Source organism: Dermacentor variabilis, chromosome 2, assembly GCF_050947875.1.
Source record: "Dermacentor variabilis isolate Ectoservices chromosome 2, ASM5094787v1, whole genome shotgun sequence".
NCBI classification, from domain to species: Eukaryota; Metazoa; Arthropoda; class Arachnida; order Ixodida; family Ixodidae; genus Dermacentor; species Dermacentor variabilis.
Genome location: NC_134569.1, coordinates 256302408 through 256330286, shown reverse-complemented (window position 1 = coordinate 256330286; position 27879 = coordinate 256302408). Strand labels below are relative to the sequence as shown.

The 27879-nt window shown below is 46.1% G+C and overlaps 1 protein-coding gene across 14 annotated transcripts in view; it reads left to right on the top strand.

The window, feature by feature from the left end:
• The window catches only part of faf (ubiquitin carboxyl-terminal hydrolase-like faf), an 819194-nt gene extending 807493 nt beyond the window's left edge, over positions 1-11701 (top strand). For all 14 annotated transcript variants that reach the window (XM_075682882.1, XM_075682878.1, XM_075682872.1 and 11 more), the window contains one exon: positions 11432-11701. In XM_075682882.1, the coding sequence (XP_075538997.1) occupies positions 11432-11563 (132 nt within the window). In that variant the 3' untranslated portion in view covers positions 11564-11701. The remainder of the gene's footprint in view (positions 1-11431) is intronic.
• The last annotated feature ends 16178 nt before the right edge of the window (positions 11702-27879 follow it).

The window sequence follows — 27879 nt, the reverse complement described above, 5'->3', positions numbered from 1 at the left end:
ATTTGTCCGAATCTAGGCTAACCCCCAAAAGTCCGAAGCCAGAAAAAAAGATTACCTTGAATGTAGGCCAAACAAAAGAGCAAAGACAGCGTACACAAAATGAAAACAGTATTTATTGAATATGAGCGTGCCAAGCGCATTCTACGTTGCAATTTTCCTTATCCCTTTCCTTTCCTCATTGCAGCCGGCGCACGAAAAAAGTCTCCCGTTTCCCCCTCCAACAAAGAACATTTTTCTCATCGATGCCGAAGTCCTGCCCGGCTTGAAAACTTTTCTTTTGAAAGCAGCAGCATAGTGCCATTGCCTGTTTGATGCCATTACAATAACGCCATGCCGCATGCCGCTACGACACAGGTCAATATGGTGATGTCACTCATGTACTTCAGTTGGCTACTGGCACAGCTAGTAGTGGCTGTGATACTGACTTTTCTAGATGGTGCTAGCTATGCACCATATTTATCAATTTCAATTAAAAAGTGGCACGTTTTTTGAAATCCTCGAATCTAAGCCAACCCTAGAGTTTGGTATATGATTACTTCAATATTAACTGTTGGCCTAGATTCAGATAAATACGATATTGCCTTATTATTCCTCTGCAGCAGCAGCGAAATTTTGTTATATTGAAAGTGTATAAACACACTTCGTTAGATTATACATGGTATATTATACATGGCATTCTATCGACAAGAAGTTATAAAAATTTAAATGCTTCATTGTATTGAAGTCTATCTGTATTCGATCAAACATTATGCTATTCAGTACTCATTTTGGCTCAAATTTTAGTGTGCAAAGTTTTCAAAGTATTCAAAACGAACGAATATACATATTTTTCAATGTATAAGCTGCACTTACAGTTGTAACAACCTGGAAATGAGATTCTCAATATCTGTGGATATAACCTGCAGAAATAACTGCATACAATGCTCAAATTTTTGCAAAAACAGTCTCCATTTGTGCTTGCACGAATCATCTACATATTCCGCCGGTAGCCCTGCCTTTTCAGTGATGCTTATGGCAAGGAACTTTGCCCTAAAGGTAATTTCACGGCAGCGCGGGCCACACTGTCGTATGGCCGCTGTCAATAGATTTGTTTCAACGCAGCACTAAACCGTAACTTTGGTAGCCGACACACGGTGAAGCAGCACTAGTTAGGCCTACAGCGATGGCCGGCAAAAACGTCACGGGAAGTTTGCCACTTCTCAGTGATTAGTAAAACTTCATTTGGGCCAACAACTAAAAAGGCACCTTTCGATTCTTCTCATCTGCACTCGTAGGCACGCAACAAGTCGTAAGCAACCATAGTAGCCACGTTTACACTGATACATTAGAAATTGTGGGTATGCATGATATTCTCACGTGTCCCCTGATATTGTCACGTGGTCGTGACGTCAAAGAACACAGTAGCAATACTGTGAAAGGCAAGAACTAGCTTTTATTGGGCGAACCTGTGCCCACAAAACAGGCTACACTTAAAGCACAACGAGAGCGGCGAACACAGTCGGCGATCGTCGTAAATCTGATCAGCGGGTCAAGCGCGTCGGCTTTTATAGAGCAGTCTTCGAATGTTCCAGACTATGTTCCAAAACCTCGATTGACTACAGGTGCGCTGCAGCTAAATTGATGAACAACGCCGTTCTATTCAGCCATATTTAAACCCAGGGCTTCCAAGGCGGACAATCAATTGCGTAATCCACAAAATAAAAGCAGGCAGCATGTGCTATAAGTACTGGTTTATCGGGATTAGAACGCGCGCGTGCAAGGCGGCTTAATAATGCCAACGTTTATACAATACGTATCCCACCTAACCACAAATATCTATTGGACGCACCACAAAACACAACATATTCAAGATCTTTAATGACGTCTAGTGCCTATCTATAAAATGTTCGACTAGTACAAGGCAGTCAACGGTCTTCTAAAAGACGTCGGATGTGTTTCTGATTTGGACATCTCTTGCACATCCGCGTGCCTTCCACAAAGTTCTACACCATTCGCGTTACGCGATGAAATCAGATAACACAAGGTTCGGTGACAGCAGACAGCTGGGTAGAAGCATCGATAACTTTCCAGAAACGTCAGATACATGCAGGCGCGTCCCTCGCTTTGCGATTACAGTTTTTAAGCGGCGAAACGTGGTCGCCCGATAAAGATAAGTACACGTGTCAATACCCCCCTCTTAAAAAGCATCGACCCGATGCTGCAAACAAACGAAGGTAATAAACAAAAGCACTCGTAGCAAAGAAAATTAAAAAAATGGCGAAGTTCGTCAGCGTCCGTAAAAGGGTTTAAGGCGCACCACGTGGACCACTTCAGATCGTGCGTGGCGCCGCTGTGAATGCAAAATGCCGTCTGGCACGACCTCATAGTCCAGAGCGCCAATACGTCGGATGACCTTGTAGGGTCCGAAATAGCGTCGGAGTAGTTTCTCACTGAGTCCTCGTCGGCGCATCGGGGTCCACACCCAAACACGGTCGCCAGGTTGGTACTCGACGAAGCGTCGTCGGAGATTGTAGTGTCGGCTATCGGTCCTCTGCTGGCTCTTGATTCGCAGGCGGGCGAGCTGTCGGGCTTCTTCGGCGCGCTGGAGATAGCTAGCGACGTCAACATTCTCTTCGTCAGTTACGTGCGGCAGCATGGCGTCAAGCGTCGTCGTCGGGTTCCTGCCGTAAACCAGCTTAAACGGCGTGATCTGTGTTGTTTCTTGCACCGCCGTGTTGTACGCAAAGGTTACGTACGGCAGGACAGCGTCCCACGTCTTGTGTTCGACGTCGACGTACATTGCTAGCATGTCGGCGAGGGTCTTGTTCAGGAGCTCCGTGAGACCATTCGTCTGCGGATGGTAGGCAGTTGTCCTCCTGTGGCTTGTCTGGCTGTACTGCAGAATGGCTTGGGTGAGCTCTGCTGTAAAAGCTCATTTGTACTCAGTGATTTGTACTCAGTCGGTGATGAGGACTTCTGAGGCACCATGTCGCAGCAGGATGTTCTCCACGAAAAATTTTGCCACTTCGGCTGCGCTGCCTTTTCGTAGAGCGTTAGTTTCAGCAAAACGGGTGAGATAGTGCGTCGCCACGACGATCCACTTATTCCCGGATGTTGATATCGGAAACGGCCCCAACAAATCCATCCCAATCTGCTGGAATGGTCGGCGAGGGGGTTCGATCGGCTGTAGCAATCCTGCTGGCCTTGTCGGTGGTGTCTTGCATCGTTGACAGTCTCGGCATGTCTTGACGTAACGGGTGACGTCGGCGGTCAGACGCGGCCAGTAATACCTTTCCTGTATTCTCGACAGCGTCCGGGAGAATCCGAGGTGCCCAGCAGTTGGATCGTCGTGTAGGGCGTGCAGTATTTCTGGACGCAGCGCTGACGGTACAACAAGAAGGTAGCTGGCGCGGACTGGTGAGAAGTTCTTCTTCACGAGCAGGTTGTTTTGTAGCGTGAACGAAGACAATGCGCGCTTAAATGCCCTAGGGACAACGTCGGTGTTCCCTTCCAAATACTCAACGAGGCCTTTTAGCTCTGGGTCGGCTCGTTGCTGTTTAGTGAAGTCTTCCGCGCTTATTATACCAAGGAAGGCGTCGTCGTCCTCGTCATCTTGCGGCGGGGGATCGATGGGGGCGCGCGATAAGCAGTCGGCGTCGGAGTGTTTTCTTCCGGACTTGTATATTACCGTGACGTCATATACCTGTAGTCTGAGGCTCCATCGCGCCAGCCGTCCTGAAGGGTCCTTTAAGTTAGCTAGCCAACACAATGCGTGATGGTCACTGACGACTTTGAATGGCCTGCCATAGAGGTAAGGGCGGAATTTAGCTGTAGCCCAAATGATGGCGAGGCATTCCTTTTCAGTCGTAGAATAGTTGCTTTCCGCTTTTGACAGCGACCGGCTAGCATACGATATCACCCTTTCAAGTCCCTCTTTCCTCTGGACTAGGACGGCACCGAGGCCTAGGCTACTGGTGTCAGTGTGGATTTCGGTATCGGCGTCCTCGTCGAAGTGTGCAAGTACCGGCGGCAACTGCATGCGTCGTTTGAGTTCTTGAAATGCCTTGGCCTGCGGCGTTTCCCACTTGAACGCGACATCACATTTCGTTAGATGTGTTAGCGGCTCCGCGATGCGTGAAAAGTCCTTGACAAAGCGCCTATAGTAGGCACACATGCCAAGGAATCTGCGCACTGCCTTTTTGTCGGTTGGCTGCGGGAACTTTGCGATGGCAGCTGTCTTCTGTGGGTCGGGGCGTACTCCTGATTTGCTGATCACACGTGACCTAGGAACAAAAGCTCACCGTAAGCGAAACGGCACTTTTCCGGCTTCAGAGTGAGCCCTGATGACTTGATGGCTTCTAACACTGTCGCAAGCCGCCTAAGGTGCTCGTCGAAATTTCCGGCGAACACAACGACGTCATCCAGGTAAACAAGGCACGTCTGCCACTTCAGTCCGGCTAACATCGTGTCCATGACGCGCTGAAACGTTGCAGGCGCCGAGCAAAGTCCGAATGGCATGACCTTGAACTCGTAGAGGCCGTCTGGCGTGATGAAGGCAGTCTTTTCGCGATCTCTCTCGTCGACCTCTATTTGCCAGTAGCCAGACTTGAGGTCCATCGACGAGAAGTATTTAGCGATGCAGAGCCGATCCAATGCGTCGTCTATCCGTGGAAGGGGGTACACATCCTTCTTCGTGATCTTGTTCAGTTGACGATAATCGACGCAGAAGCGTAGGGTTCCATCCTTTTTCTTTACCAGGACTACAGGAGAGGCCCACGGGCTTTTCGACGGCTGGATGATGTCTTCGCGCAGCATTTCGTCGACTTGTTGCCTAATAGCTTCACATTCTCGCGTCGAAACTCGGTAAGGGCTCTGGCGGAGTGGTCGAGTGCTCTCTTCGGTTATTATGCGATGCTTTGCAACTGGTGTTTGTCGAATCCTCGATGACGTCGAAAAGCAGTCTTTGTATCGTCGGAGAAGACTTCTGATCTGTTGCTGCTTACTCATAGGAAGACTTGGATTCACGTCGAAGTCTGGTTCGGGGACAATTCTCATCGGGGTAGATTCGGCTGAATCCGAGAGGGGCATTGCTGGTTTCTACAATTTCCTCGATGTATGCGATTGTCGTGCCCTTGTTGATGTGCTTGAACTCTTGGCTGAAGTTGGTTAGCATAACTTCCACTTGCCCTCCGTGGAGTCGAGCGATCCCTCTTGCGACGCAAATTTCACGGTCGAGCAGTAGATGTTGGTCGCCCTCGATGACGCCTTCTACGTCAACGGGTGTTTCAATGCCGACGGAAATAATAATGCTGGAGCGCGGCGGGATGCTCACTTGATCTTCAAGCACACTCAAGGCGTGGTGACTACGACAGCTCTCCGGCGGTATCGCTTGATCTTGTGACAGCGTTATCGATTTCGACTTCAGGTCGATGATTGCGCTATGTTGATTCAGGAAGTCCATGCCGAGAATGACGTCCCGTGAACACTGTTGGAGGACAACGAAGGTGGCAGGGTAAGTCCGGTCATGAACGGTAATTCTTGCCATGCAGATTCCAGTCGGCGTAATGAGGTGTCCTCCAGCGGTCCGAATTTGGGGGCCCTCCCATGCAGTCTTAACCTTCTTCAACTGGGCGGCGATGTGTCCACTCATTACGGAGTAATCGGCCCCTGTGTCGACTAAGGCAGTGACTGCGTGGCCGTCGAGAAGTACGTCGAGGTCGGTGGTTCTTTGTTTGGCATTGCAGTTGGGTCTTGGCGTCAGATCACAGCTGCGTCGCATTGAACTGAAGCTGGAACGTCGCGTCGTCAAGTCGTCTTTCAGCGGTGTAGTCTTGGCTTCCTGATTTCGTCGGGACGGCGGCGTGTCGTTATGTTGTCGAGGTAGTTTCTTCGGTGTCTTCGTCGGCAGCGGAGGATCTTCGTCAGTTCGACGAACAGCAACCGCACCTCCATCGGTTGCTGCTTTTAGTTTTCCGGATATGGGCTCGCTGACCGGCCTCAGGCTGGGCCAGTGTATGGTCGGCGCTGCGGCGACAGGTAGCGGCCTGGTGATGCCGAACGCGACGGTCGTCGAGAGCTCCACTGAGAAGCGGCGAGGTAATTGGCGATATCGCGGGGGCGTTCACCTTGCTGCGGGCGCGGAGCGTTCACGGCGAAACCTCGCAGTCCCATCTCCCGGTATGGACATCGTCGGTAAACGTGACCCGCTTCTCCGCAGTGGTAGCAAAGCGGGCGGTGGTCAGGAGCGTGCCAAATGTCCGTCTTCCTCGTGTAGGTGCGCAGGGCGACGGGTGGTCGTGCTGGCGGTGGCGGCGGCGGACGACGGAACTGCGGCGTGACAGGGCCCTGGCGCGGTCGCGGAGGGGGACCTTGACGGCGTGCGACGGCGGCGTAGGTCATCGCTTGCGGCTCAGGCTGGGGCGATTCAGGGGCTACTCCAAGTTGTTGTTGGAGCTTCTCATGCACAGCGTCTGCAATCGAAGCCAATTGAGGCTGTGATGGTGGGAACAGCTTTTGTAGCTCCTCCCGCACGACCGCTCGGATAGTCTCGCGCAGGTCGTCGGTGGCCAGTGATTGAACTCCGGCGTAGTTTGTCGAGTTCGTGCGGCGGTCGAATTGCCGGTTTCGCATCTCGAGTGTCTTCTCGATGCTGGTGGCTTCGCGAAGAAACTCGTTGACGGTCTTCGGTGGGCTTCGTACCATTCCTGCAAAAAGTTCTTCCTTCAGACCACGCATCAGCAGGCGGACTTTCTTCTCCTCGGGCATTTCAGGGTCAGCGTGGCGGAAGAGACGGCTCATTTCTTCCGTGTAGATCGCGGTCGTCTCATTAGGTAGCTGCACCCGGGTTTCTAATAGCGCTTGGGCTCGTTCTCGGCGTACGACGCTTGCGAATGTCTGCAGGAAGCCGCTTTGGAAAAGTTCCCAGGTCGTTAAGGTGGCTTCTCGGTTCTCGAACCACGTCCTGGCTGTGTCTTCCAAAGCGAAGAAGACATATCGCAGTTTGTCGTCGCTGTTCCAGTTGTTAAATGTAGCGACTCTCTCGTACGTCTCAAGCCAGGTTTCCGGGTCCTCGAATGTTGAACTGCGGAACGTGGGGGGCTCCCTGGGCTGCTGCAGCACGACGGGGGATGCTGGGGCTGCCATTGGGGTGGACTTGGTGGCAATCTTCCTGCTCGTCTCAGGTAGAAGTCCGTGCTCTGGGGGCAGTCCTTGCAGTCGGCGGCTAGCACGCTGGTCTTGGACGACGTTGGTTTTGTTCTCGGGCTTCGGGCTTGGATCGCGGCTTTGCGGGGGCGTTCGGTACATGAACGCACAAGCACCTCCACCAGATGTCACGTGGTCGTGACGTCAAAGAACACAGTAGCAATACTGTGAAAGGCAAGAACTAGCTTTTATTGGGCGAACCTGTGCCCACAAAACAGGCTACACTTAAAGCACAACGAGAGCGGCGAACACAGTCGGCGATCGTCGTAAATCTGATCAGCGGGTCAAGCGCGTCGGCTTTTATAGAGCACTCTTCGAGTGTTCCAGACTAATCGTTCGGACCCGCGTGCCTTCCACAAAGTTCTACACCATTCGCGTTACGCGATGAAATCAGATAACACAAGGTTCGGTGACAGCAGACAGCCGGGTAGAAGCATCGATAACTTTCCAGAAACGTCGGATACATGCAGGGGCGTCCCTCGCTTTGCGATTACAGTTGTTAAGCGGCGAAACTTGGTCGCCCGATAAAGATAAGTACACGTGTCAATATGTTGTCTTCTTGCATAGCTCCCATCTCCTGTAATCCGGCTTTGCCTCGTGGCTTTACTGCAGCGGTCGGTATGCTTGCACGGTAGTACGAGGTGGCGCAAGTGTTGCTCTGTTAACGCCGCCTAACGGCAGGGTAACTTAGGCACAAAAGGTAGAAGGCTCTTCCTCTTTGGCTCGGGGTCGGCAAGCGGCGCGGACGTTCCGTGTGTGCGCTGATCCATGCTTCTGCGAGACCATCTCGCGAGGCCTCGTGGGAACGCGCCACCGTTCGCATGCTTCCTGGAGGCATCCTGGAGCACCAGCTGCTGGTAAGCATCTCTGAGGTTGAGCTTAGTAAATTTCTGTCGACCAGACAATGCCAATCCGGTGCAGCGGGTACTTCTCAACAGTTGCAATGGGTTTGATGGTAACCTTGAAATCCCCACAGATCCTGACACCGCCATCTCGCTTGAGGACTGGTACGATGGGAGCGGCCCATTCAGACGTCTTGACGGGCACCAGGATGCCCTCTCGCTGTAACTGTTGCAGCTTCTGGGTGACCCCATCCTTCAGGGCGAATGGCATTGGGCGACGCTTCAAAAAACATGGCCGGGCTCCCTCAGGTACATATGTGCCAGCCGTCGTGCCGGCGAATGTGACCACCCCCGACTGGAACAGGGACTTGAACTCGATCAGGGGGCTGGGGAGGTCTTTCGCCACATGTAGGCTGGCTTTCTGGTACTCTGGCAGACGAACGCCCAGTGCATGAATGCAGTTTTGGCCCAGCAGCATCAGCAAAGACCCCTTGGTTAAGTAAAAGGGAAGGGTTGCCTTGCTGTCGTGAAAGCGAACGCTGACCTGTGCCTGACCCTGGACCTGGGGGAGCTGCCCGAGTAGCTGCGCAGCATCACACCCGAAGCCTCGTCGGACACACCGGGGAAGGTACGCTTGTACCATTTCCCAACCATGACAGACATGCTGGTCCCTTTGTCCAGCTCCATAGAAATGGGGTGCCCGCAGATTTTGACGGTCAGCATGTATGGCAGCACAGACAACTGTACAAGGCCTGTGTGCCACATGTTGAAAATCGGCGGGTCCTTTGCCACGACGTGGAGTCTGGCTGCAGAGGAACTTGAGCCTGCTCAAGTTCCTCCGCAGCAGCCCGGCAGTCGGTCGCTAGCACTTTTGCAGCAGCCCTAGCAGTCAGAGCTGTGACCCCTAAACCACGGTTCACAGTGGGTTGCGACCACTGGAGGTTCAGGCCAGGAGGGGGGGGGTGGGTGCAGGGTGAGTTTTGGACTTAAGGTGTTTATTCACCTTATAGCTACAATACCAGCAAACAGCAAACACAAATACAAAACAAAACTACAGCGGCAGAGCATTCCGCACATCTGAGGTGATAAACCGCACAATGTGGGAACCACACAAGAGGCTGATAAGGGTTCAGCTCGCCTAGCATGGATCTGCGCTCGGGCCCTGGGGCGGTCAGTCGCCCACAAATGCCGAGAACTGCAGGGCAATGGCGTGCGGCAGTCTCAGCGGCTGAATTGAGATGTGGCCAGTCGCAAGCTCCTCAGCCAAAAGACAAAGACGCATCGCAGGAGCAGCGGTTCTCCCCGAACGCTGGAGAGGTAGTTTCCCCGGTTCCAAGAAAGGGAAAAGGAGGGAATGGGAAAGGAGGCCTTGACTGCAACGTCGTGGCCAGACACGAAGAGCAGCTGGAGCGGCGAAATGTGCCCTCTCCACACTACCCTCCGCGAGCGAGCACGTGATCATTGCGCGATAACCGTGCGGCCGCATTGGAGATATCGGCATTGCACGTGCAATCCCCACACACTCTGGTAGCATCATAGGCATCATATACTGGCTTCGCCAACCAGCTCGATTTCATTTCAGCTTTATATTGCCCTCTTAAAACATTACAGGATAGGAAAGTGACAATATTCGTCTCAGGTCGCTCAGGCGCCACCTTCTCGGCACGCCTCGGTATCTCATGCCGCACTGACTGGGCGCATCAAAACTTCGCACCAAAATTCCCCGCTTAAAGAACCCTGGAGCGCAAACGTAAGCTTGCCGAAGCCACAAGAACAACAATGTGCATCTCGAGCTGCTTGGGCCCAACCAACTCGGCGAATACTGCAACGATTCGATTCATGCAATGCTTCGCATTATGTAATTGTCAGCTACAGTTGAGTCTGCCAATTATTTTTGTGACTTCGGATGATACATCTTCCCAATTATGACAAATCAGTTCTGCGGAAGCCCGCAAGGTGGAGGAAAGTACTGAAAGGGAAAAATTGGCACTCACCCGAATTGCAGCATGAAGCTTAAGAGGAAACACATACGGATTTCTCGGGAAGAAAACTTTGCAGTTGAAAAAAAATTCATCCTGGCCTGGGACTTGAACCCCAGACCAGCACCTTTCCGGGGCGGTCGCTCTACCATCCGAGTTTACCAGGAGGCTAGCAATCGCAGAGTGAGGCCAAATTAATCAACAACTGCAAGGTTTTCTTGAGAAAAACATACGGGTTTCCTTTGTAGCTTGTGCTACAATTCGGGTGGATGCCAATTTTGCCCTTTCATTTTCCCGGTTAGTACTCCGCATTTCTCCCCCAAATGTATGAACAAGGTTTGGTTCAATATATTAGTTCGTTGTAATGAGGTTTGGCTGCAGTGCTGTAATAGTAGGTCTGAAATTTTATTGCTTAAGTACTTTGTGAAAGTACCACTGGTATAAGGTCGACAGGTTTAATTTAATTATTTTGCTTCTTGCTCTTGCTCAGCATAGAGACAGTGTTATTCGTGCAGTGGGTGATAAGTGAACAAAGAATGGCAGCAGGTGCTGCAGTCGTTGTTTTTGCACCACTTTATTCATCTTCGATAGCAAGTTGCATTGTACGCAAAGGTAGGCCAGAATATGCACCTTTCTGCAGCAGCCTCTGAGCCTAATAAGGTAGGTCATGCTGGATGAAGCTTGAGTGTATGTTATTCTTTGCCTCTTCCTGTTCTCACTTGTCTGTGCCCCGAGCCCACACTTCTGTGCCGAGTCTGGATAGAGTGCAGAGGTTTAGGTGTACATTGGCTGCTTCTACTGAGGGCGTTGCAGGAAGCATTCGACGTGTGCTGCATGTGATGCAATAAAAGGCCACATTGTGCAGCTCATGCATGCTCTTCACAGATGCATGCATTTGCTGTCATGAATGATTGCACATAGCTTAAGTGTGGGCTTAATAATGTTAATAATACTATCGTGATTGCCAGCATGCAAATCACCAACAGCCTCATGTGCTTCTTTCTCCTTGGGCCATTATACAAAAAGCCTTCCATAAAGTAAAAACACATTTTTGTGTTAAGACTTCGTGTCATAACATCTGGAATACTACTTGACACACAGTGTAAACAGTATGTTTTTCATAAGGCGCTTGGAGAAATACGTGTTCTGAATCTGTAAGCGACAAGGAAACTGCACAAGGGGGATTTGACGTGTATGCAAGGTCAGCAGTGGGGACAGCCAGCATGCCCAAGTACCAGTATTCCACTTAGGTTCCAGCAGAGCAGAAGTGCAAGAAGCCATGAGGAAATGAAGTTGCGATGCTAAAGCGCAGCTGCTGGAACTGCACTTACTTGAAAAACTCAAGTTGCTCTTAATTTTGGCAATTGCCACTGCATCTCGTCTACACCCTAATGCTAAGTGTTTATTCTCATAAATTTGTGTGTACAGGAGCCCGAAGAGGCTGAATTGCCAGAAGAGGCACCAGCCTTTGCGCCGCCCAGCAGCACCCTGCGCTACCAAGCCGAGGAGCAGCCGCCGCCAAGCAAGGAGGAGCAGCCCCACAGGACCGATGATGCCTGACTGTTCTGGTGTACAAACTATTGTGCTGTGAAAGTTTAGCCTCATGTGATAGAGCGATAAAGGCTCGTGCCACGCTTGGCTTGCCTTCTATTCGCCTGTTTTTCGTCTTGTTTCTAAATAAAATGACACAAATTGTTATTAATTTCCTTGCGTCTACAGCCAGTGATGGAAAGGTGAGTGTCCCCAACTCTGTTCACGTGACAATTTCGAAGCCTAGTCATGGAATATGTGAATGAGGACTCGTGCTCACTCCATGCAGAGGACTCGCATGCTTTGCCTTCATCATGAGAATAGCGGTAAGATGTAGCTTAACAAAGTTGTAGCGTAGCACAAGATAACTCGGGCACTGCCTAATGAAAAGTAGGATGAGGCTAGCGAACTGGATTGGTGAACTTCTGCTACAGGCCCTGGGAATGGCACTTTTATTTCGTCACAAATGGATGTTATCAGTTTTTCACCACACATAGCATGTGTGCTTTGGTTATGCTTAGAGTCCATTGCTTTCGGGTTTTATATATATTTTTTTCTAATTTGGGGGAGGGGATAGAAATCAGCCATTATTTTTGGAAAGGTAAACCTGGTAGATATATCTGGGGGTTTTGTTGTCTGGCAGCCCAAACTTAGAAATTTTCCTGATAACTTTTACAAGCACTTAACATAGCAAGGGTCTCGTTTTGGGCACAAATATTCTATTAAGCCTTTAACTCCAAATTAATTCTGGGGAAAATGTAAGAAATTTTCCAAATATTTTAAGTAGTCATAATATTTTGTCATTTTGATTCTGAATATGTAGTGTATTTGGTGTCTGGCTAAAACGTAACACAAAATTTCTTAAAAAAGCTGCTCTTGAAGGCAGCCTTCTCTCAATCCAGACCATAACTCATCTTTGGCTGTGGGAGCAGCACAACTTCGGGTTGAATGAGTGTGGCTTGTCATTAGTGGTATTGGTACAACCTCCCATGTCATGTACAACTCGGGATTGGGGGTTAAAGGGTTAAACAAGTGAAACCACTTGCAGTGACATGTACTGGCAAAGAGAGCTACTCGTGTGACGAACTCGCCTCTACAAATCTTCGTTTCGGGCTTTATTACATTTAGAAGAAGGCAGATTAACAAAAAGAACGAATAAAGAAAGGTTTGATGATCCCTTAATTTATTTGTTCAGTTTTTTTAACAAAGGGAGTAAAGTGCTGTGCTTCAGGTATGGGTAAAATTCCTGAATCAACCAAAAAATAGCAAGACACTCTTGCTCTGTGATGGTGTAGTACCGCTGGAGAAAGTTGGAGAAAGCTGGAGAAAGTGTTCACCTGGTATACGCCATGACTTGCTCTTTAGAGGTTGCATTAGGATGCAGAAGTACAGCTCCAGTATCTTGTACGTTTGCGTCTGTCAAAGATTGGTGGTTATGTATTCACACTCTCCAAACCGGAGGGGATGGGGCGACAACAAACCCACCCCACATGCATTTACGGATAGTACGACTGCTGACCGGCGATAAGGTCCACGCCTGATCGGCCGTGGACCAGAGGCATGAGACGAAAGGTGATGTAAAAACACACGCTCAATTTAATAAAATAAAATCAGGCCAGACCGTGATGGAAAAAAGAATACGGAAACGGAAAGCAGATGTTGCAAAGCCTCGCGGAAGACATGCAGGGTCACACGCAACACCAACTCTGACACGACACACAACACAAAGCCCACCATATGGGAATTCCTAACACTCTCGAAATAACAAAAAAATATGTGACACAAATTAAAAATACATGCGACAATAAACGTGGCAAACACTACTCTAACAGAGCATACAAAAATGAATTATTAAATTAAAGATGGAATGCGATTAAAAAAAGGGTCCGGAGGATAGTTCCGAGATCAGGTTGGAACATGAGGCTTATCTGTGGCGTGGTCGCCGAGGTCCCGATCTGAAGAGCGTCAGGCTGCTGGTACCTCGCTGCCGAAGATCTTGACGGACTTGCACCATCTGTCGATCTACCGGCAAAGACTTTGGCCCAGGCGTCTCGGCCTGCCGACCACGTCCTCGGCTGCCTCTCGCTGCACGACCGCGCTGCTCCGCCTTCTAAACCACACTGCCCGCGCTCGCAAAGGCAAGCTCGTCCCTCATCCCGCTCTGATGACCCACGTGACCAACTGGTCTGGCAAGCTCGGGAACAATGGGGAGTCCCGATCACCGTGCGAGTGGCACTGCGGCGGCAATCTCCAGGTGGGCGCGGGCACGCACTTTGTGACATCGTCCATGTGAAGTATTGTGGGGGCTCTGTCAATGAAGTGGCAAGGCATCGGTTCGGAAGTAAAGTGTTGCTTGAGAGCTTGAAAAGCCGACTTGCAGTCATCAGTCCACGTGAGAAACACCGGTCACTCACAGCTTGTATAGAGGAGCCACTACTGCAGCGAAGTTGCAGATAAATCGATAAGGATAGGATGCCAAGCCGAGAAAACTATGTAAATCCTTCTGCTGCTATGGGCAAGGAAACTGGAGAACAGCAGTAATCTTTTCGGGGTCTGGCTGTATGCCACCCTTTGAGACGACGTGGCCCAATACTTTGATACTCTTGCTTGCAATATTTAGATACGGCAGTTTTTGCTTAAATGTCAAGCGAGAACGAGGCATATACCAAATTCATCTATTAATAGTATTAATATTACAATATATCTTAAACACTCGCACGCAGAACGTGGGCAGCATTCATTAGTTTTGTAGCACTTGTATTTATTATTGTTGTGTTGCCGGCACAGTGACAAAGTGAGCATGCTACACCAGTGCGGGCCCTATTCTGATAACAACCTTTAATCAGGTGGACATCGCTTATATACATGGGTGCTGTGGCACCATCTGTTCAGTGTCCCGTGACCTATGTCACATATGAATGCCATCTGGCGTGGAGGCACAACACTACAACCCAATTTCAATAATGTTTGTTTGGGATGCAGAATACTGGGTTTTGCCCTGTAGCGACGCGGCGATGAATCTGTGCGCCACCCCACAGCCATTATTCCGCTTGATAATTCTGCGACATGGTCCGGAATAGGATGTGATGATCCCAATGTTGACGTGACCTATAATTTGGGCAAATCTGCGTTTGCAGTCTGAGGCTTAGTTTGGCAACCAAGGCAAGGCCTCAGAGATTTCCATCTAGCATGTAATCTATGAGGCCATATTTGATTTCTTCGTTCTTTCAGATCATACTTGATGTCTCTTCGAGGTTGCCAGAGGATATAATGGTGGCAGAGTCGGCATACACTACAGCTACAGACGGAGTTTGGATAATCGAATGTAGAGCTGTCGGCCACCCAAAATATCGGTTGTATTTACACATTAATATCGGGCCAATGGCGGTGCCCGCAAAACGGAAAATTTTCTGGATAATGAAGTGACCTTCAAGTTTATGGCGAAGAGAAGTTGAGATCTTGCTTATTCACTGTCTGATTGGCAGGCAAGAAGATATAAAATGCACTGCCATCTCTGGCTGGAATGAAATGCCAGGGTAGTCGCCATTTACTTGCTTTATAAGTGCAGAGCACTTCAAATGATGGCTATGCACACCCGAATGACACCCGACCTCAGGACATGGCACGTTTTGTTGGCTAAACCAATTTGGCTTTGCTTAAAGCTCCGTATAGCTGCCTTAATTTGCCTTCAGAGTTGCCAGATTGGGCTACTTTTATGCAGGTTGGCATCGAAAATTCCGAGTTGGCTACATGGCTATATTTTGGCTATATTTGTCGTGAGGTCTTTCAGAGTCCCGAGGAAAACTGAACAGTGACAAAATTCTGGAAGGCCGACGTAAAACCCAAAGCTAATTGCTGCTACAAAAATTTGTTGGCAATCTCAAAGGCTTTCTTTTAGCAATGCTGGCACATGGAGGATGGCGTTAAGTCATTATCATCATCAGCCTGGTTACGCCCACTGCAGGGCAAAGGCCTCTCCCATACTTCTCCAACTACCCTGGCCATGTACTAACTGTGGCCATGTTGTCCCTGCTAACTTCTTAATCTCATCCGCCCACCTAACTTTCTGCCGCCCCCTGTACACTTCCCTTCCCTTGGAATCCAGTCCGTAACCCTTAATGATTATCGGTTATCTTCCCTCCTCATTACATGTCCAGCCCATGCCCATTTCTTTTTCTTGATTTCAACCAAGATGTCATTAACTCGCGTGTGTTCCCTCACCCAATATGCTATTTTCTTGTCCCTTAACGTTACACCCATCATTCTTCTTTCCATAGCTCGTTGCGTCCTCAATTTAAGTAGAACCCTTTTCGTAAGCCTCCAGGTTTCTGCCCCGTACATGAGTACTGGTAAGACACAGCTGTTATACACCTTTTGCATGGCATGGTTAAGTCATGGCTGCCATATTTATATGTCATTCCAGCACTAATTAAGCTATCTTCTTTTTGTTTTGTTATCGGCGCCATCTGCTGTCGGTTCACGTGTGGTTCAGTAAGAAAAACAGTGGCGCTGACAGCTGCAGAGTACATGCTCCATGCCGGCTTCTACACAGCAAACTATTCTGTCGACTTACAGCTCAAGCATTCGCACGCATGTCATAGCGAGTCATTTTCGTCCATAGTTCTTCAATGTTGATCAAGGCTTCCTCGTAGCCTATTGCTTGGTTTTCTCGCAAATCACCGCATTATTTACTTACTCAGGAAACTTGCGAAAATATCCATAAGTTCCTTATATGAGAAACGCGACGGTTCGAGTCTTAATGTTCATGCTCAGTGAAGCACAGTAGTCTCGACTCTCTATCAAAAGAATATATTGTGCTCTAGTATCAACAAGCATCAGGAATGCAAAAAGATTGCCGGATATCCAATGTTCCCTCTGCTGTCTGAGCTCGCTTTGTGCCTACTTGCACAGCCTCTTTCGAACTCGCCAGTCCAACGCGTGTTCATCTAGGTTTTGTTGACAAATAATTATTTGAGAAACCGCATGTCGGATGAGACACTGCAAGCTCTCCTTCACATTAAGTTTAATTGGTCTGGCAGAGAGTGGGGACTGCTGCAAAGATTTTCAGCCAGATATGAACAGTTTCTGTCACGCTTCAACTCTGCAGTTCTATATATGGTCTAAATAGCAGTAAAAGTTAATTCCAATGGGACTAGAATGTATATTTCATCCATTGCCATAAATCCCCAGTTTGAGAAGTATCAATTCGGACTCTACGCAATTTTTTTATTTTTTTCTTTGTTTTAGTCAAGCAGCTACATATTGCGCAAAATTTGCAATTATTTCATTGCAGTTCTTGAACGTTGCATATTATTACAATAATAAGCTCTATAATTATATCACAAATGATGTTCGTCCTAAGTGAAGATAGCAAGACAATTGCTCACCAAAAGTCGGTGAGTGATTGCCTTGCCAACGTCAGGATAACTCGCCGGTTTTCATACTGTACTCCTGCGACAATTTCTTTCCTTGGAACTTTGTGCGTACGAGTAATTGCAATCATGGTTTACTTTTTCACATGCACATACTTTATCATCATTGTAATTCTTCTTAGTTTGTCTTAAGTCTTCAAATTGTACTTTACATACAACTGTACTTCAATATTGGATGGTGCTTGGACGGCTTGACATGCGGTGGTGACAGATTCTCGAAATGTTGGCCAATCGATAGAACGCACAGTGTGCGGAGCTGGGGGATGTAACCATTTCAACTGAACATATGTTGGTAGATGGTCACTTCCATGGGTGTCGAGATCAGTACACCATCGCGTAGCAGACAGCAGGCTTTTTGAAACGAACGCAATGTCAAGACAACTGCTGTAGTAGGAGCCTCGAAGATATGTCGGTGAGCCATCATTGATCACCATCAAGCCTTGACTAAGCATGAAGTCAGCCAAGTCTCTACCGCGGGCGTTCGTCGAAGCAGAGCCCCACATGGGATGGTGGGCATTAAAGTCACCGATGACTACGTGGGGACCCGGACAAGCTTTCAGTATGGACAGCAAATATGAACAGTCTATGCTCGATGTTGGGGGTATATACCCGCCAATTACTGAGAGTGTGCGCCGCTTGTACTTCAGCGTTATGCAAACGTACTCGTTGGAAGCGTGTGCAGGAATGTCTTTACGAAGGCACGTTAAATTCCGACGAACAAACATGAGCACTTTGCTTAAATTGTGATCATTCCTTGACCACAGTGGCACATATCCAGATACATGTAGTAAAGACGTCATGTTTGGTTCACATATTACAGCCACGGGAAACTGGTATTTGAACATCCATTGCCGAAAGTCTGCGAGGCGGCCTCGTAGGCCTCTGGCATTCCACTGCATTATGGCAGATCTTCGTAATTGGTTTTCAAAAGAGAGCGCCATGATGCCTTTGTAGAGCCGCGAGGAGCGGTTCCAAAGCATCTAGAACATGTAGCGCGGTCTTAGCAACCGGCGTCTGTAATCCGCAGAGAAGTGAATTCGCATCGTAGTTATCAGGTGTTTCAGCATACTTCGTACATTGTCATTTTCTGTCTTATCATTCTCAACCACCTTTGAAGACACATTACCCGACGCATTTAAGCTTGTTTGTTTCGGTGGGAGCGACGGCCAGTCAATGTCAGAGTCGGTCGGCGGAAGCGTCGTTTTATGCAGCGCATGTGTTCCACGTGCTGCTGCCGAAGAAGGCACGTCAGGCCCGCATCTTGATCGCAGAAGCAAACTTGGCAAGCGAGGAGTTTGCCATGCGGTCGATGGTCCATCTGTATGGGAAGTACTCTTGTCGTGCTGTCGTCTGTGTCGCGATCGACGTCTGCGGCGGCGTATCAATGTAGCAGCCTGTCTGTGAGTGGAGTTGTCCCGCACCATCTTTCGAAGCACTGACATTTCGTCCTTGATTTTCTGGCAGTCTTTTGATGTCGCTTCATGTGGACCGGCGCAATTAGGACATTTTAGGGCAGTAGCATCGCAGCTATCATTTTGATGGGCCCCTCCACACCGTTGGCATTTTACGCCGCCCTTGCAAGCTGCGCTTACGTGTCCTATTTTGAAGCACTTCCGACACTGCACCAGTTTTGGCACGTAAGGGCGCACACGGTGTCTTACGTATCCTACTTTTACGTAGTCAGGTAATGTTTCAGAGTCAAAGACTAATTTAATACACCGGGATTGACCGAAGCGGTGAATCTGCACTATTGGTGCGGTGGAATTCAAAAGCCTCTGGAGGTCAGTGTCTGCGATTTCTTTGTCCACGTCAGAAATAACGCCAGTCGAGGTTCCTTTTCCATACGCAAAGAAGGAGCGCACTGGGATGTTTCCTAGTAGAGTGGCAGCCTTTAGCGTATCCAGAATTGACTTGTTGTTCACGTCCACCGAAAGGATGTTCCTCCGTGCGTTAATTCTGATCTCGTTGACTTGGCCTGGCGCAATTCGCTCAAAGTACTCTGTTAAGCTCTGCCTGTTCAAGGTATTCAGATCGTCGGTAGCTGTGGTAGGGACGTAAGCAACAGTGAATGATTGCTTACCACTGTCCTGCCTGGGCAACGATTCACTGTCTGTTGATGTCCTCCTGAGTTTTCTCTTCAAACGGCGACCCACGGCAAGTGTGAAATCGTTGTCCGATTCCATTTCTTCAACCGTTGAGCTGTCGGAAGATTCAAGGGCGACAGTGGAAGGGCCAGTGCGGTCCCTTGTCTTCGATGCAGCCAGTGGTGGACGACCAGGGTCAAACGCTTGGTGGGGATTCCTATCCCCCATCCTGGAGGATGACGTTGTGCCCTTTGCACAGTCTCTGATGTTGAAAAACGTCCGAGACACAGGAAAATGAAGAGACCACAGCTATAGGCGTTCTTCTTCCGAGGCACTTCCGAGGTAACGAATAGTCAATTACACTGATGCATACAGTTACAGCAGGCATATTTATCTTGGAATTAAGCACCATGCTTATATTGTCTAGTAAAAAAAGGACAGCTATCAAGGAAGATTAGGATTATTTTTAAGCAAAAGCAATTATACCACATATACTTGAAGCAGATGTAGTGCTTCTCAAGAATCACATGCAAACTGCACACACTAAAACATTAAGCTGGAATATTCAAAAAGACAAGTACATGTTTTGCTCGCCAAGTGACTTTTAATGTGCTCAATTATGTAAAGTGTGCTATTATATGATTAATGTAATTTGCTAATGTAAAGAAAGAACAAGCCAAGATCTCTTGCTTCATATATATGCACTGAATCAAGAAAGTAATTAAGGAAGAAGAACACCAGAAATAAACACAAATATTTATGTGCTTTCTGGCATAAAATAATTCTCATGTAAGCCACATAACATGCTTTCCAAAGCATCCCCTACCTTAACTTACAGCTGCATCACATGAAGGCACTTTCTAAGAACACACATGCTTCATGATCATTCACTGTGTTAGTGACTCCCACTGAAGTAGACTGAGAACATATCTGGGCATTACATTCAATAGCTGATGTAAAGTGAAAAGACTGCTGCTTGTAGGTACGAATGAACCAAGTGAATAAGAAATATAAGTTCTCAAACTTCTAGTAGTAAGTGTGGCAGCACTTAAGAAGAACATATCACACCTAAACATTGCAACACATGATGAAATAACTGAAATAGCTAGGGAGAGTTTAATAGAACAATAAACAGGAAACTGCAAATTCCCAACATTTCTGAATACTTTTCAATTCACATGTACTCACCTCATAAGTATGACTTCCCTTAATGCTCGAACCTCTGCCTTTATTTCATAATTCCCCATTCTCGCTGCTTTGCTCATGCTGATTGACATCTAGCACAAAGGTTGGCAAAAGTAGCTGAGCATGTGCATGTGTTGTGAGGCAAGATGCCCACATCTGGTAGCCGCATGCCAATTTCTCAGAGTAGATGAAAGGGAAGCCTTGAGGGTAAACCATAGAGAAGATGGATACCTTGGTTCAATGATAACTGAAAACACCAACATGAAAAATTTGGACAGCCCACAGAATCAGCAGAATTGACATAGTTTGGAAAAACTGAAAAGATGCATTATGATATTTATGTTATGCAGGTTCCAGTCAAGTTGAAGATTTTCACTGTCTAATAAACTTATAAGACAATACAGGACCAGCAATACTGTATGGAACCAAAACAATTTTAATAGAGTCACCTAGAAGTCAGGATGGAGAAGTGACTGAATTGAGGATGCTAAAATGGATGAGGTGGAGGCAGATTGTGAAGACAGGTCTTAAAAAATTAACATTCAACACACACTTAAGTTGGCAAAGATTGGACTCAATGTTCAAGAAGAAATTGACTAAGATAATTGATTGGTATACATACATGAGAGAGCAGCAACAATACAGCAGAGATAACTGTCATGCAAGAGGAAAGGATGTCAGTCTAAAAATTAACATTTGATCAGAAGAATGGTTATGCATGGGCTCAGGCTCATGTACAATTCTGTATGGTATGCATGATGTCAGAGCTGCATCGCATAAGGAACTGTGGCCTTACACGCCTCGATTATGAAATGATGTGGGCCAAGAGTGGAACAAGGATAGCATCAAGAGGGGGCCTCCTCCAAAAGGAGAACGGTAGGGAAACGGGGCGAGAGAGATTTTCTATGCAACAGATACAGAGTCATATGAGTCATAGTCATAGAAACCATGACCCAAGGAGCTGCACAACAAGGTATATAAATTCAAATCTCTATACAGTTAAGCCTCAGTATAACGAAATTCTCGATATAACGAAGTATTTAACTTTTCATAACCTCTTCTCCATAGAACACCATGCATTTAGAGCCTCAATATAAAGAAGTGTGTTTGTGTGCAATTTCAATATAACGAAATTTCGCTTCTGCCGCAGAGGAGTGCCAAGACAATCAGTGGTAACTTCCGCGGGCGCAGATAGTCAAATGATTGAATTACAAGCGGCTGCTTGCAAACGCACCTCTCAAACTGCGTGCAGCGCGACAAGAACAACAGCTTGGAGCCGCATCATGATCCGTATTAATTAAGTCCAAGTGCGATCAGATCCTATCGCGCCCCGCGCACTTGTGCTTTAGGTGCCAGTGAAAGAGTGCGAGGGTGAGACAAGAAAGATGGTGGCTTCGTAAGTGCGGCCTTCCCACGCGAGCAATGGCAAAGTGGGGAAGGAAAGCGAGCTCGCGGTGACGCGATCAAGCGCGCGCGAGGGGGCGGAGTAAGTTGGCGCGCGTCTCGGCCATGACTGCGCGTGGCTGTAAGCGTGGCTGAGCGCATATGCAGCCGCGCACCCTGCTCTAGAGGTAATCTGCTTCGTGTGGAAAGAGCGGGCATGCCAAGACGGCGTGGCATCATGTAAGCTGTTTTCCCGCACGTTTAGTATTGAAGGTTGCGCAATCGAGTTTTGATGACCCGTTGGAACGGCAGGCAGCAGATAGATCTCACTGTGCTGCCTATAAGACCAAATAGCATGATGTACGTATCAGTCTTTTAAACCCAGATACAGATCATCATATGACATACAGAAATCTGATTGAGGCACTGATAAAGCATGTTAGAAATAGCACACATGCCGGTGCCCACATGCCTGAAGAGACGTTTTTAAAATGAACTGAATATACAATCCTGAATGCATTGCCTGCCACGTGAACAGATTAACAAACACAGTTAGGATATTGGAGTATCAAATAAAAGTGAAGTGTGTAAACTGTGCAATTATCTAAACCTTTTACAGCTTGTATGCCGATATATTATCCTAAACATGCTTCAACATAAATTAAAGCACACGTTTTCAAAGCACAGCAGCGTTACTTAGCCTGTGGAACTACATTGGGGAAGTTGCATGAGAAAAGTATCAGTCCATCTTTGCAGCAGGTGTGCTCCAGTTCTTTTAATACAACATTGCATTTACAAATTTTGCGAGACGGATGTGCAACATTTAATGCATATCCAAAATAGGATTACTGTCATCATCATCATCATCATTATATTTATGTCCACTGCAGGACGAAAGCCTCTCCCTGCAATCTCTAATTACCCCTGTCCTACGCCAACCGATTCCAACTAGCACCCGCAAGTTTCCTAATTTTGGCACACCACCTAGTCTTCTGCCATCCTCTACTGCACTTCTCTTCTCTTGGTACCCATTCTGTCACCCTAATGGTCCGACGGTTATCTAATCTGCGCATTACATGACCTGCCCAGCACCATTTTTTTCTCTTAATGTCTATTAGAATATCATATATACCCGTTTCCTCTCTTGTCCAAAATGCTCTCTTTCTGTCTCTTAAAGTTATACTTAGCACTCTTCGTTCCATCCCTTTTTGCAAGGCCCTTAACTTGTTCTCAAGCTTCTTTGTCAGTCTCCAAGTCTCTGCGCCATATGTCAGCACCCATGAAATGCACTGATTGTATACTTTCCTTTTCAATGATAATGGTAAGCTCCCAGTCTGGAGCTCACAATGTCTGCTGTATGCGATCCAGCCTATTTTTATTCTTCTGTGAATTTCCTTCTCATGGTCAGGGTAGACGTACACCTTCACAGACTCTAGAGGCTGACTAGCGATCTTGAACTCTTGTTCCTTTGCCCGGTTATTTATCATTATCTTTGTCTTCTGCATATTAATCTTCAGCCCCACTCTTACACTCTCCCTGTTAAGGTCCTCAATCATTTGTTGTAACTCATCCGCAGTGTTCCTGAATAGAACAATGTCATCGGCAAACCGAATGTTGCTGAGGTGTTCGCCGTCGATCCCTACTCCTAAACCTTCCCAGTTTAATAGCTTGAATACTTCTTCCAAGCACGCAGTGAATAGCACTGCAGAGATTGTGTCTACTTCTCTGACTCCTTTCTTCATAGGTATCTTCCTACTGTTGTAATAAAGTTTATTTAAAAAAGCAAAACAAAGCACTTTCAGGACTGTGGATACTAACTGTAGCTCTAACATGTCCGGCTGAGTTTGTGATTGCCATAAGTTAGACACAACCAACGTGATTTCATTAAAGCTACTTTTTGGGCTAGTTTGTGCATACTTGATTTGAAAATTATAACAACACTAATGCATCCATCCACAAAGGAACAAGGACAAGACACAAACAACATGACTACAAACATGACTAGGGTTTATTTTACACTCCACTATCTAAAGAATAAGCAAGCAACTTTAGCCACATTTAAACAAACACATAAGAGGAAGAACACAGACTGAAGTACCAACTTCACCATGCCCATTTGTGCTCACAGATGCTGTATAGAACACCAGGTCTATTTGGCATATGCTTTTATAATAATACAACTTCATATGAAGCTATTTTCTCTAGACTATGCATTTTTGCATTCACCCCAAAAGTGTTGTGATATGTGACAGAACACAAGTGAGCTTGTGCAAAAGGAACAAACTGGCATGGCACACTGACAGGAAGCAAGGAAACAGGGCAAGCATCGCTATTGGTACAAGATCTACAGCAATATATCAGAACATGACAACACAGCAATATTATTTAAGCAAAAGTGAGTACAGATATGAGAACTTATTCAAGTAAGAACATGGATTTACCATTTTTAAAACCACATATTCATGAACAAACACAGCTAAACATCAGTGCACATATTGCAAAATCAGAAGACACAATTCTTCACTGGCTGCTAGTTCAACCACCGCACGTCGAAATGTGTAAAAGTAGTTTAACCTGTGTAGCCTTCAGCACGCGAAAGCAAAGAAGACTATGTATCGGAACAGGCTTCATATATAGTGTTTGGAGCCTTTGATTCAAACCGTAAGACACTGTTAAAATAAAATTTCAAAGTTTGCTTGTTTCATTCAGAAAAAAGATAGTGTCTTAGTCATGCTGCCACAGTTAAAGGATAAACTTGCACCAGCTACATTGAGTCAAAGGAGTAAATAAAGTGAGGCAGACAGATGCATGGTGTGAAAATGATGCTGTTGTATCAAGTAGCATAACTGCTCACTTAACATTCAGCTGCTTTCCATGCCTCTGCATACAGACTGAGAAGCTTTACCTCTTCACCATCTGCTAGTGAAGCACTGTTTGTTCACTGTGATCACCCACTCAAGGCAGTCACGTTGTTAAGTAGGGCCCTTCGCTACATGTAAGGACACCGACCCGAAACTTAGCATAAGTCCTGTAAAATATTGTCATTTTTGGCTACTGCAGCTGTTCATCAGCAGCTGCATCACTACTGCCAACATGCAGACCATGCAATTCCCCAAGCACTTAATCAACAAGAGTACAATAATGAAGAGTGGCAAATTGGGCTAGCTGGTTCATTAGGAAAACAAGAAGCTAATGCAAGAAAAAATAAACAGTCTAGAATTTTGATGGCTCTGGCTTGGTTAATATATTCAAACATCAAAAAGCTGATTATTACAGAACGCCATAAAGTGGGGTGCACTGTTACCAACTGTTTTTTTTTAAAGCTATAACCTGTTATTACCAGACATTCATGTACCATGGCTGAAGACATACTGTTCATCATTGCCATGTCTTGAGCATGGGAATTAGTCTCTTTCATAAAGGTTTCATATTGTCCATTAAAAAATATTGTTGTCTATTTCTATAAACACGTAAAGGCGCATAACTTCGCTTGGTGTTAAGTAAACTAGTGGCTCCTCTCTTCTGACGCAGACTGAAAGGTGCTTTGCATGGAGAATTTCAACAGGAAATAGTCTCTTGCATTTCAGAATTAAAGAATTCGCTCCAGTAAGAATTCGACAAATGAGAGAAAACGCACCTGAGAAGCTGAAGAATGCACTGTTTTTAGTCTTTATAGTTCAAGTGTACTGGAGAGAGTGGAATGTTTGTTGGTTGATGACCATTCGCTAATATTCAGTGACACTTGTTGAGTCACAGCCACGGTTGTGGACTACAGCCTGTTTTTCACTTTCATCCAAGTTCAGGCACAGCTTTCCAGTGCCTAACAAAACTGTCTGCTGACCAGCTCTCCTCTCCTGTACACCAAAAAATACTCACTGCTTCTGGTGAAAGATTTAAACTAGCTTTAGCTGCCTGTAACTTTCAAGCAAGTACATAACATTCCAATATTTGTAAAGGAACATCATTAGCTCCGCTGACCAATTTCACACGAAGTTCATTTCCGCCTTCAAATACAAATGAAGAATGCGACCAATGAGGTCCTAGTTTAGCCGCACTTTTAGGAAGATGCAGGATTTGGTGTGCATTGTATGTCATTGCACCCAATCCAAACAAAGACTGTGCTCGCACAACAAACTCCGAGAGAAGATCAGGTGATCTCATTATGGTCATCTGAAGTGACGGTGTCTAGTAGAAGTATATAGACACCCTCCACAAGCAAACTGGAACGTCTGACATACTTATCTGGCAAAAAGCCATGAAGGCATGGTAATGAATAATGAAGAACCCACCACTTCCATTCACTAGCTTTCAAGATTGTGAAGTCTAATAATCTTTGTGGTGTACGTGTGAACCAATTCGATGGCTTGATTGCCAATAACCTCCTGTTTAAACAGGCAAACTTTGTTGTGAACCAATCTAAACGTCTTTTCTCTTTTAAATGTGATCAAATTTTTATTCTTTTTAAGCTGTTGTATGGTGTATATTTGTTCCAACAATCTTTCCTTTCTGAATCCTGGGCTTCATATTTGATTTATATGTATTGTCTTTTCTGATAATATAAATGCATTATTTCTGACTCATTTTTTGGGCAAATGAGGAAGCTTGCTTCTCCTTGAAGCACATTACACCTATAAAACACACATAGATACTGATAGACTACAGATCTGGCAAACTAATATGAATACACTATTACACTAATAAAAACAATACACTAGTAGACTTGTACAAGCAGAATAGCACAGATACGTCCGGAATAGAACTAAAAGTAATTTTATCAGTGTATCAGTTGTATCGTTTCATAATGCAATAGAAAAAAACTGATATAATTTTTATTAGGTTGCCCTATCAGATTTTTTGCTAGTGATCATTCACTGTAAATGCATATCAACTTTTTGACTAATGCTAATAACTGAACACATGGCTTTTTTTGCTGCAAGTTTTCTTGGACTCCTGCTTCCCTTAAACTTATACTGTATAATATGCTTGCAAGATCAAAACTGGAGTATGCTTCATCGATCCGGGATACACCGACAAAAAACACAACTCTCATATTTAGTTGACGCCATACAAAACCAAACTGTACATTTTATTGTAGCTGCTTATTCCCATACCGCAAGCATATCAACAATTAAAACTTGCCTTGATTGGCCAGGCTTGTCAACAAAAAAACTTACCCATTTATTTCACAAATTCTCAATTGAAACATATGTTATTACCTCCTTGTATCTCATTGAGAACGAAGTACAACCTCAAGGTACAGGTGCCAACTTGCCAAACCAATCTTTACTATTCCTGTAAAAGGCAGCCTCAGAACACACACATGCACACACACGCACACACATATATATCAATGAGCTACAAGGAGGTAATAAAAACATGTTTCAATTGAGAATCTGTGAAATAAACAGGTAAGTTTTCTTGTTGCCTCGCCAATCAAGGCAACTTTTAATTGTTTATATGCTTGCGGTGTGGGAATAAGCAGCTACAATAAAATGTACAGGTTGGTTTTGTATGGCTTCAACTAAATATGAGAGTTGTGTTTTTTGAAGGTATATCCCGGATTGATGGAGCATACTCCAGTTTTGATCTTACAAGCATATTATACAGTATAAGTTTAAGGGAAGCAGAAGTCCCAAGAAAACTTGCAGCACAAAAAGCCATGTGTTCAGTTATTAGCATTACTCAAAAAGTTGATATGCATTTGCATTGAAAGATTATTAGTAATATGAACACCTATGTACAAGGTGCTTAATTAGAATAGAGTGTTTAATTTTGTAGGTAAATGTGTTAAAAGGACTAGTCATGATGTGAAAATCTCTTTATTTTACTTTTACCACCCCACCTTACTACAATTTTACCTTTACACACACACACACACACACACACACACACACACACACACACACACACACATATATATATATATATATATATATATATCATGGCACCCATTCCGTAACTCTAATGCTCCATACGATAGAAAATACGATAGAAAATTGGGCAAGTTGTTGAAGCTTCATGGCAGCTACTGCATGACAGATGCCGACAAAAGTAATAGAATGGGACAGGATACAACACTATCAAATGAAGTTTACTGAAAGAAAACAACCAATATATAACACACATCACATGACCAACACCCGGCCCCCTAGCATATGCAGATACATGTACATACCAAAACAACCTTCACATCACCGAATGCACATGTATGACGGCAACACACATGTCACGGCTGATTAATCAATGTAAAAAAACAATTACT